At 47.0% G+C, this 11849-nt stretch overlaps 1 protein-coding gene across 3 annotated transcripts in view; it reads right to left on the reverse strand.

Moving 5' to 3' along the window:
- Positions 1–7835, reverse strand: part of TMEM192 (transmembrane protein 192) — a 54424-nt gene extending 46589 nt beyond the window's left edge. For all 3 annotated transcript variants that reach the window (XR_007356331.2, XR_007356330.2, XM_048847612.2), the window contains exon 1: positions 7671–7835. Coding sequence is in view for 1 of the 3 variants with exons in the window: in XM_048847612.2 (XP_048703569.1) it covers positions 7671–7718 (48 nt within the window). In the remaining 2 variants the exon portion in view is untranslated. The remainder of the gene's footprint in view (positions 1–7670) is intronic.
- Positions 7836–11849: the final 4014 nt, after the last annotated feature.

Here is an 11849-nt window from a genome sequence, read left to right on the forward strand (position 1 = left end):
TTATATTATAAACAAGAAATAAGTTTATTAACTACAAAAGGTAGATTAAGTAGTTAAAAAGACCACAAACAGAACAAAGCAGATTACTAAGCAAATAAAACCAAACATGCAAACTAAGCTTGTTTCCCTAAAGAAATTGGTTACAAATAGTAATTTGTCATCCTAGATATTGTTGCAGGCAGATTAAAGAAAGTCTTGAAAAGGCAGCTGCACTGCCTTTTATTATTCACAAGCTAGACACCCTTCCATCTTGGGCTCAACCCTTCTCCCTCCAGTTCAGTTCTTGCTTCCAGGTGTTTTTCAGCGTCTCTTTGGGTGGGAAGACAGAGGAGATAACCTGGATGATGTCACTCCCCTGCATTATATAGCTCGTGTATGGCAGGAACCCTTTGTCTCCCAGTGGAAGAACATGGCACTCCGAGGGGTGGGTCCAGTACCAGGTGACTCAGACCCATGTCTCTGTAGGGCTGTGGCAGCCATTACTCGTAGGTTTCAGAGTGGTAGCTGTGTTAATCTGTACCAGCAAAAAGAACAAGATGCCACAAGTATTCCTTGTTCTTATTATTTGTAGACTGTCTCAAGTGTCCAAAGGAAGACTAGGTAAACTCTTTTACAGTCCATTGTCTCTGCTAATGGCCTATTAGCCCTGTCTGGCTTTTCCATTGTTGTACCTGAAGGGCTGGTGGGGGGAGGGGGGTACTCAAACTAACATTTGAAATACAGATACAATCATTAATATTCCTATCTTCAGATACAGAAATGATACAGGCATACAAATTTGATAATCACATTCAGTAAATCATAACCTTTCCAACGAAATCTCACGAGCCATCTTGTGTACCTCAGTCATGTCACATCCATATTATAAGCATATTTTCATAAAGAATATGAAGTGAAATATCACATTAGTCCTATGATTATATACAACTCTAGCATCTAGACTATTTCAAGGGCTAATCCCACCTTGCTGGCTACCCACTCCTACTGCCACCTGGCCCCTTCAGCCTCCTTTCAACAGCAGCCCACACAGGAATGGGAATTAGAAGACTAAGAAGGTAAAAAGAGAAGAAATTTCTACCACAACCCTACATCAGTTGTGTCTGTTTAAGAGCCATTATGCAGGTCTTCTGGACCATAAACATAACACTGCCAGAACTTCAGGATCTACGGAACTAGGACACCAGCACCATTAAAAGAATCTAGAATCCTATTACGTTACTCCTTCCAAAATTCTTCCCCTCCCCACCAGTAGATTCTGATGTTATTCCCCTTAGAACACCACAGTAGGATAAATCTTAAAGCTAGGCATCTGTAGCCAATTGCTCGATCAGCAACATCCTTAAATAGATAAGAAGAAAGTGACCACCTGGGTCTTACTACTGACTGTAAGGTCAGCAGTCAACAAAACCAGCACAACCAAGGCTATGATTTTGGATGAAGCACCTGGACTCTCTCACAATACTGAGACATGTCTCCAACCCTACCCTAATACAGCTAGTCCCCCCAGCACACTTCTGAATGCATCACAAAAAAATATGGAGAAGTAGTCCTCATCCACTTCCCCATTTCTCCTACAGAAGACATTTGAGTGCATGCATATGCTATGCAATAATGGATAACAGGAAACTAGCCCTTTTAGGGGTGGACAGGCCTTCAGATGGAAGCCATATCACCTTCCAGGAAGGACTAGGAGCTGCAGCCCAACATGGTACCAGAATACCACAGATTTCTTGGGCCCAGTAACCTCATCCATCACATACAGTTTTAATGGTTCAATAGTTGATCTCCTGGCCTACATGGAAGCCATAAGATTCTCCCAGGCAGCCTCAGGAGCTACACATGCAGCCACACATATACTGGCTTTTATCTTCATCCTAAAAATATTGGTGAGGTCACTGACATACCACTCTCCTGATCTGATCATCTCATCCAGGCCGTGTTGAAATCCTTCCTACCAGGACAGTAAGCAACCAAAGCTGGTCTGTCCCTAAAGACTCCAGAACTCCCTAGGTTTTCAACTCATCTAAATATAAGGCCGAGGTTCGATAAGCTAATCCAGATACCTTCACCCCAAAACCCTCCACATCAACCAAGAAAATCACCAAGGTTCACAGATGAACTGTGGGAGATGAAGTGCAGAGGAAGAGGTTTAGAAAGCCATTGGTGCAAAGGAAAGAAAAACCCCACACAAAACTCTGAACTCTGCCAATAGTGCAGACACTTACATGACTGACTGCATCATTGCCTTAAAGGAGGCAAAACTAGTCTCTGCAATCAACATGGCAGAATCACAACAAGCAGAGCTATAATTGCTTGGTCAACTCGCTAAGTCAACCCATACCCATGCATCAGCCACAAAGAGGTTAACATACCTCATTGATATGGTCAGAAGAGTACATATGGAGTGAACTGGGATAGAAAATGCCATCCTAACCAGATTGTATTACTTGCCCCAGCATTCCTAACTGAGTTTGACCCCATAACACATGCTGAAGCTAAAGAATCCGGGGCGGAGGGAGGAGGAAGAGAAGGGAAGGGAAGGGGAGAATTAGAGCCTCAACCTGTTGAACTGATTTATGCATTTCCTGGCTGGTGAAAACCAGTGAAGAACAAACAGTCATTGCTCCTTCAGAGAAGCATATCTATCAAACGCAATGAAAAATGATGACTGACCACACTATATTACAAGTTTCAGAGAAGCAGCTGTGTTAGTCTGTTTTCGCAAAAAGAAAAGGAGTACTCGTGGCACCTTAGACACTAACATTTATTTGAGCATAAGCTTTCATGAGCTACAGCTCACTTCATCGGATGCATTCAGCGGAAAATACAGTGGGGAGATTTATATACATAGAGAACATGAAACAATGGGTGTTACCATATACACTGTAACCAGAGTGATCACTTAAGGTGAGCTATTACCAGCTGGGGAGGGACCTTTTTGTATTGATAATCAAGGTGGGCCATTTCCAGCAGTTGACAAGAACGTCTGAGGAATGGTGGGGGGATAAATGTGGGGAAATAGTTTTTACTTTGTGTAATGACCCATCCACTCCCAGTCTCTATTCAAGACTAAGTTAATTGTATCCAGTTTGCAAATTAATTCCAATTCAGCAGTCTCTCGTTGGAGTCCGTTTTTGAAGTTCTTTTGTTGAAGTATTGCCACTCTCAGGTCTGTAATCGAGTGACCAGAGAGATTGAAGTGTTCTCCAACTGGTTTTTGAATGTTATAATTCTTGACGTCTGATTTGTGTCCATTTATTCTTTTACGTAGAGACTGTCCAGTTTGGCCAATGTACATGGCAGAGGGGCATATGCCATCATGTGCCAGCAATATCACATTGGTGGATGTGCAGGTGAACGAGCCTCTGATAGTGTGGCTGATGTGATTAGGCCCTATGATGGTGTCCCCTGAATAGATATGTGGACACAGTTGGCAACAGGCTTTGTTGCAAGGATAGGTTCCTGGGTTAGTGGTTCTGTTGTGTGGTTGCTGGTGAGTATTTGCTTCAGGGTGGGGGGCTGTCTGTAAGCAAGGACTGGCCTGTCTCCCAAGATCTGTGAGAGCGATGGGTCGTCCTTCAGAATAGGTTGTAGATCCTTGATGATGCGTTGGAGAGGTTTTAGTTGGGGGCTGAAGGTGATGGCTAGTGACGTTCTGTTATTATCTTTGTTAGGCCTGTCCTATAGTAGAGCCTCAGAGCCAGGAGAGTACCCAGAAGTCACCTACTATAGGACAGGCCTAACAAAGATAATAACAGAACGTCACTAGCCATCACCTTCAGCCCCCAACTAAAACCTCTCCAACGCATCATCAAGGATCTACAACCTATCCTGAAGGACGACCCATCGCTCTCACAGATCTTGGGAGACAGGCCAGTCCTTGCTTACAGACAGCCCCCCACCCTGAAGCAAATACTCACCAGCAACCACACAACAGAACCACTAACCCAGGAACCTATCCTTGCAACAAAGCCTGTTGCCAACTGTGTCCACATATCTATTCAGGGGACACCATCATAGGGCCTAATCACATCAGCCACACTATCAGAGGCTCGTTCACCTGCACATCCACCAATGTGATATATGCCATCATGTGCCAGCAATGCCCCTCTGCCATGTACATTGGCCAAACTGGACAGTCTCTACGTAAAAGAATAAATGGACACAAATCAGACGTCAAGAATTATAACATTCAAAAACCAGTTGGAGAACACTTCAATCTCTCTGGTCACTCGATTACAGACCTGAGAGTGGCAATACTTCAACAAAAGAACTTCAAAAACGGACTCCAACGAGAGACTGCTGAATTGGAATTAATTTGCAAACTGGATACAATTAACTTAGGCTTGAATAGAGACTGGGAGTGGATGGGTCATTACACAAAGTAAAAACTATTTCCCCACATTTATCCCCCCACCATTCCTCAGACGTTCTTGTCAACTGCTGGAAATGGCCCACCTTGATTATCAATACAAAAAGGTCCCTCCCCAGCTGGTAATAGCTCACCTTAAGTGATCACTCTGGTTACAGTGTATATGGTAACACCCATTGTTTCATGTTCTCTATGTATATAAATCTCCCCACTGTATTTTCCGCTGAATGCATCCGATGAAGTGAGCTGTAGCTCACGAAAGCTTATGCTCAAATAAATTTGTTAGTGTCTAAGGTGCCACTAGTACTCCTTTTCTTTTTACTATATTGCAAGACACCAATACTCAACTTTGAAGATCTTTCCAGGTACGATCCTGTCTCCAAGCCTCCCATTCCTGGTCAAAATAAGAGCACTAACACAATGCTCCATGTTACTATAATACAAATGAAATCAGAAGTGTGAATATTCACCTTCAACTGACTTGAGTACAAGATGTGGGTGTAATTTCTCAAGTTTCATGTGAACAACAAAAATACCTACAAGTATGTATCACTTCCCCATCTTACCAGCACTAACCCGTGACCAGTCTATGTTTTCAGACATTAATCTTTGCTACTGTAGTCAGCATAGTACCCTTAGTTTTTACATGAATGGCTATATCCGATAGCTTCTAAGATACCGGCTTGCATGAGAATTAATCGACTAGTGATTGGTCAGAAGAGGTATCGCTACAGTGCAGTTCACTTATTGAGGCCAGGGTTACCTTTTAGGTCAAAGCAAGGGGGGGCACCCACAGGAGGAGAAAGATGCAGGGAAGTCACATTTGTGGCTTGCTACTGCAGTTATGTTTTCAAGAGTACAAAAGCATCTCTTTATACTAATTCTACTTACTCACACATCATAGATCCCCAGCTTCCAAAACCCTCCAGCCACATTTCCATGCTAGAATCAGAAGTTAACTACATTTGTAGAGACTGTGCATCTGGATAGCCAAATGCACAGATTGTAAAATATTACAGCTAACGTTAAAAAAATATATAATACATAGGTTAGGAAAAGAGTATCTGTACATCTGGGTATAGTGCGGGCTTTCTCAAACTGGGGGACAGGACCCCTCAGGGGGTCACAAGGTTATTATATGGGGGGTCGCTAGCTGTCAGCCTGCACCCTAAACCCCGTTGTGCACCCAGCATTTATAATGGTGTTAAATATCTTTTTAAAAGTGTTTTTAATTTATAAGGGGGGGGGTGTCACACTCAGAGGTTTGCTATGTGAAAGGCGTCACCAGTACAAAAAAGTTTGAGAACCACTGGTATAGTGCTTATATTATCCACAAATATAAAAGTTAGTTTTTAAAAGTCATATGAAATTCAGAGTACATGATCAGCAATAACCCAAATTTAGGTGAATAGATTGAACAATACAGCTTAGATATTAGAATCCAAATACTCAGGTACATCACTCATGAAAAGCTGTACAGGGATTTGGTTGTGGAAAGCAATATATATCAATGAGTGGAGACTGTATTTTCTAAATAGACAACCAATCTAATCCTCAGTTACTGAGGAAAAATCCATGAGGAAAGTACGTTACTTTCCTGACTGCGCTTTTCATCGGCACTTCAGCTCATCCCTCCTGGCATTGCCTATGTGATCTATGTAGATGTCCCTCAACCACCTGATTGTGTCTAACACCATGAGTTGCCGCATCAGCCGGGCTTAGTGCTAACCAATTCTGCATTCTCTCAGCACTCGCTCGTTACTGGGGTCCCATTCACCTAAGGCTCCAAGGCGTGCGTGTCTCTGGACCTGATAACCCTTAGCTCTCAAGGTTTCAGCCAGAAGGGTGTATTTCTCTACCTTTCGAGCTCTGGCATCGTGGAAGGCCAGGGTCCTGTTCTCAAAGGGCATGGTACTACATCAACAGTTTATATATTTTAAGGTCAGAGTCATCTATGTATTAAATAGAGAACTTAAGTTTCATGGCCAGGCCATTTCCTCCACATTCTTCTTAAGGAAGCAGCATAACCAAGTTTGGTACTATAGATAACCTATAATTTGGGTGGGTGGGGGTTGGGCTGTTAGTTAAGTTGCTTCAGTGATCTATCTTTGTCTTACTCTGTGTGTGTGTGTGTGTATACACACACACAGTATTTACAAGTGATATTGTTTGAAAATCAATCATACATCAAAATAGCAGTCAGTGTTTTACATGCTTACAAAAAAAGCAAATAGCGTTCCTTATCAGAGCCCAAACAAGACAACAGGAAGAGATTATGCAGGAACATAAATAAAAAGCCTCTGTCCTAAAAGCCTTTTCAGAAGGAGTTTTAAATTGATCAGTTTTGGAGTTTAACATAACTACCACTCTTTCATACAAAAAACCATCTGATCCACCTACAGTTATCTTTTAGCTGCTCCCAATCCTGTTGGCCCACCCCACCACATGTATTTCAATTCACTATCAGACTTCCCCTCTCCCATCCATCCCCACAGGCCTCTTGAGCCCATAGCTGTTCTGAAAACTGAGGAGGTACACAAAACCACAAACAGGTGACTCCCCTGTTGAATAAACTTTGGTAATATTTGTATATATAATAGAGCTGTTTCGTTTTCTAAAAAGCAAACAGATTCAGGCTGCCGCCTTTTGTTCGCCATCACATCTGTTTAAAAGACAGGTATAAATTACTTGTACTCTCTTGGACCGCGTTGTAAGGGAGATTTCTCAAGTCATTTAAAAATAACTAATAAATAAAAAAAAAGGGGGGGGGTGTGAAGCAAACAAGCAACAGTAAGGTTACCTGCTGGATGCTAGTTTGTTATTATAAGCACTTCTCGCCTGCTTTTTAAAAAAACCTCCAGAGCACTTTTACAAGAGTAGAATCATTAGTCGGTCTGTGCAGCTGGGGAAACTGAGGGACACTCTCTAAATGTCACGTGATGAGAAGCCTGTGCAGGGCTGGCAAGAGAGGACCCCGCTCCATGACTTCCCGGGCAGAGTCCCGACCCACGGGCCCACGCCCCTAAGGGGCAGGCGCAGCCAGAAAATTAAAACGTGGGTCCGCGCTGCGAGCCTCCCTCCTTAGGGCCCAGGGAATCGTGACGAATACCCCCACGCCTGCAGCTGCGGAACGGCTTTCCTAGGGCTCCACAGCACGCCGGAGCGGGCTGCCCCCCGAGCCCGGGGACCCCCCACAGCTCACCGCACAGCCCCGCCCCCCCGCTCTGCAACGTGCCGCGACGCCTCCGGGACCCCCGCGTGCGGCGCCCTCGCTGCCGGGCTGCGCCCCGCTGCTCACGTTATCCAGCTGCCGCTGCGGCCCCGCAGCTGCGCCCGCCACCGCCATCTCCGCCGGCTGCCGGGCTGGGCTCCCCCGGCGGCAGCGCCCCCACTGCCGTCCCCAGCCCTATTAATGGGCGACTCCCCTCCCGCAGCGGGCACGGCCTCCCCGGCGCGGCCCAGGCCTACGCCCACCCCGCCTGCCGCGACCGGCCTTAAGCCCGCCCCCACGCCAGCCTCGCCCCACCCGCCGGCGCTCGGCGCCCCCTGTCGGTGATTGCTGGGCTCGCGCTTGCCGCTCTCCCCAGCGCTGCGCCTGCCTTTTCCGAGCCGGCTCCCGCCTGCTTCAGCCGAGACAGCGGCAACTCTGCCATCGCCAGCGCACGGGGAGGTCGGGGCCAGGCCGGGTACACACCCCTGGGCTGCAGTGTCTTGTCTGGCTGGGAAGCTGCGTCAAACACGCGGCAACTGGCTGTGAGCTTTGCCGGTGGTTTGACCCAGCTGATTATTATTATTTATTATAGCGTTAGAATCATCGAATCTCAGGGGTGGAAGGGACCTCAGGAGGTGATCCAGTCCAACCCCTTGCTCAAAGCAGGACCAATCCCCAACTAAATCATCCCAGCTGGGGCTTTGTCAAGCCTGACCTTAAAAACTTCTAAGCTTTGTATTGAAAAAGTACTGGGTCACAGCGCAGGCCTTGGTGCTACTTGCTGTATAAATGGGGGAGACAGTCCCTGACCCCCCAAAACCAAAGCAAACTCCAGAGTGCTAAGGTCCCATTAGGGGAAACTGCTCAAGGTTGCTCTGCAGGGCTAGCTTTAGTGTGGGTCCATGGAAATCATGAAAGCAAGGGTGCCAAACCCAAGTGGTGCTCTGCTCTGACCGTGTGTGCCTGGTAGCGGGAGCCAAGCTAGGGTGATCAGACAGCAAATGTGAAAAATCAGGAGAGAGGGTGGGAGGTAATAGGAGCCTATATAAGAAAAAGACCCCAAAATCAGGACTGTCCCTGTAAAATTGGGACATCTGGTCACCCTAAGCCAAGCCCAGCTCTGCCCTTGAGTAGAGAGCTTGTTGCCCAACCCCGACCCCCCTCCTCTGCATACCAGGCTGGGATTAGTGGTGCAGGGGGTACTTCTGTGTGTTTTCTCTGTCCCCCTTTACTACAAGATAGAGCACACATTGAATCAGGAGGCTACACCCACCCCAGCTCAGTCACCCACAGGAGGGATGTGCTTTCTCACTCCTGGCTAGAGGGCAAATACCACTGATCACCATCTGCTATGTGTGGCATGGCTAATGGGTCTGCGATGATGCAGATTCACTCGCCAAATATTCTCTTTTGCGGAAGGGGAAGGGGCTGGGGGAAAGAGGGCTGTCTCAGCGGACTCCTTGACAACCCCAATCATGCAGCTCTTGCATAGGTGATCTGTCACTTGAGGATTCCTCCATCCTTCCTGACCATGACACAATTCCACTGCATGATGCTTGCATGGGTTGATAGGCATGGAAGTGAAAGGTATTGATAATTACAACACAGGCAACTCTAGTGCACGTTTCCCTGCCAACACGCCTGTTCTGGAGCAACCAGAACTACAGGCTTGAGATGTCATTACATTTCCACACCCATTCATTCAGATGAGGCAGCTAATAAGAAGCCCTATAAGGATTCCAACTAGTGCCAATTATTATGGTGTTCTTAGGAATGTGGATACTCCTAAATTGGTTTAAGAGTGCATTATTTCAGTTTAGCTTAAGTCAGTTCATTACTGACTTGTCAGATCAATATGGGGCACTCTGAAACCAATTTAAGAGTTTCCATACAAGGGGATTGTGTCAATTTAATGAAGAACATTTCTAAACTAATTTAGTGAAAATGGTACAACTTTTTTTTGCAGATAAGACCCAAGGCCTCCTAACATTGCTCTGGGAGCAATAAGTGTAAATGTAATTTATATCTACTTTAAGGCCTCTTTTTGCTGCCAGAGCAGTGGCCTTAGTGAAAATGAGAGTCAGATTCAAACATGTGAAAGAGGTATGAAATGTATTTACATTAGTTGGTAGCTGGAACTGTTCTTTTTAATTAATGAAGTCTGGCTTTTTAATATTTCAATCTTGTACTGATAAATTCAGAATAAGCCCAGATTCTCCTTGGTATTTAGGCACCTAAGTCCTATTGAAATCAATGGGAATTAGGCACCTACATACCTTCGAGGATCTGGGCCTGAGAGTCTGCAGATGTAGTGTGTCTAGTGGTTAGACTAGGGAACCCAGAGTCAGGACTCTTAGATAGTACTTCTAGATCTGCCCCTAATATTTTGTGCCACGTTGGCTGTCACTTAAACTCTCTGCCTCAGTTTATCCATCCATAAAATGGTGATAATACGTACCTCCTAAAACCATTGTGAGGTTTAATTATACTTGATCATAGCCAAAAGGAGAGAACCAAAGTTTGGCTTAATAAATATTTGTAAAGTGCTTTGCGGATTTACATGTGCAGATAGATAATACTGTATATAAGTACAAAAACTATTATTACATTAAGCAAATGATCTGTCGCCATTTCAGATTCACTTGTTCAGCAGCCAGGGGCGGCGAGTTATATACACTCGTGGTGTCCGGGCTCAGTAATATTCAGGGCCCGGGGGCCCGGCTCCACGAATGTTTGGGGCCGGGTCTCTCCCCTGGCCCCACTTGCCGCCCCCCCACGCCTCCCCCAAGTGTCCCTGGGCCCCCACTTGCTGTCTCCACTCACCTCCCCCAGCCCTGGAGCCTGCAGCTCAAGCTGACTCTGCTCTGCTGACTCCTCGCATCAACTGCTGCCGCAGGGTCCTAGTGTTCCCCATTGACAAATGGCAGGGCAGGCTGCCCTGGCCCTGACCCTGCCCCTCCGCCCTAGCCCTGAGCCTCTCCAATGCCCTAAACCCCTCAATCCCAGCCCCAGACAGAGCCCTCATCCCCCCACACCCTAATCCTCTGTCCCAGACCTGAGCCCCTCCCACACCCCAAGCCCCTCATCCCCAGCCCCAGCCAGAGCCCCGTCCCCTCCAACACCACAAACCTCTCATCCTCAGTCCCACACCCCTCACCCCTGCACCCCTCCTATCCCCAAACTCCTTCCCAGAGTCTGCACCCCTCACCCCCTCCTGCACCCCCACCCCCGCCCCAGCCCGGAGCCTGCACCCAAACTTCCTCCCAAGGCCTGCACCCCTCACCCCCTCCTGTACCCCCACCCCTTGCCCCAGCCAAGAGCCTACACCCAAACTCCATCCCAGAGCCTGCACCCTTCCTCCCCTCCTGCACCCCCTCCCCCTGCCCCAGCCCAGAGTCTGCACCCAGCACCCAAACTCCATCCCAGAGCCTGCACCCCAGACCCCTCCCCCCACCCAAACTCCCTCCCAGAGCCTTAGGCAGGTGGGGTGCGGAGTTTGGGGGGCAGGGGCAGGTTCTGGGCACCACCAAAATTTCTACAAACCCTGCCACCCCTGTTTGTAGGTGCCTGTATCAAGCTTTTTTTCCCCAAAAATCCCACCATTGCTACCACTGGTTCAGGTTAAACAGAAACAGCAATAGTCATTGTGAACCACTATGGGTAGGAAACTGGTGCCACTTTAGGTGACTTTTATGTTTTCTATGCCTACAAAAAATTTTAGGACTTGTTTTGTAAAAGCACAGAGCTCACAGTTGAACAGCCTTGGATTTGGAGTCTGAATTTAGCATAGATGTCATTTGAGCTGATGCCAATGAAGAAAGATGAGAGATAATCAAAGAGATTAAATGGTTTAGCACAGATGTTCTAAAACAGGGGTAGGCAAACTTTTTGGCCTGAGGGCCACATCGGGGTTCTAAAAGTGTATGGAGGGTTGTATTTAAGTTGCTCCCCATTGGAATGTGCTACTTATGGTGTACTACTTATGACTGCCAATCCTGGTACTCAGTAAGTAACACATTCCTACTTGATGCAATTTAATACACTACACCCAGCGGCTCTCACAGCCATCCTGCCTGGTAGCACGGCAAGCTAAGGCTGCGGGGGAGGGGCTGGGGGCTAGCCTCCCTGGCCGGGAGCTCAAGGGCCAGGCAGGACGGTCCCGCGGGCCGGATGTGGCCCGCAGGCCGTACTTTGCCCACCTCTGTTCTAAAAGCTATGAACAAAGAGGCTGAAAACCTGGGACCTGATTCACCACTAGGTGACACA

This window comes from Caretta caretta, chromosome 4, assembly GCF_965140235.1.
Source record: "Caretta caretta isolate rCarCar2 chromosome 4, rCarCar1.hap1, whole genome shotgun sequence".
Classification (NCBI taxonomy): domain Eukaryota; kingdom Metazoa; phylum Chordata; order Testudines; family Cheloniidae; genus Caretta; species Caretta caretta.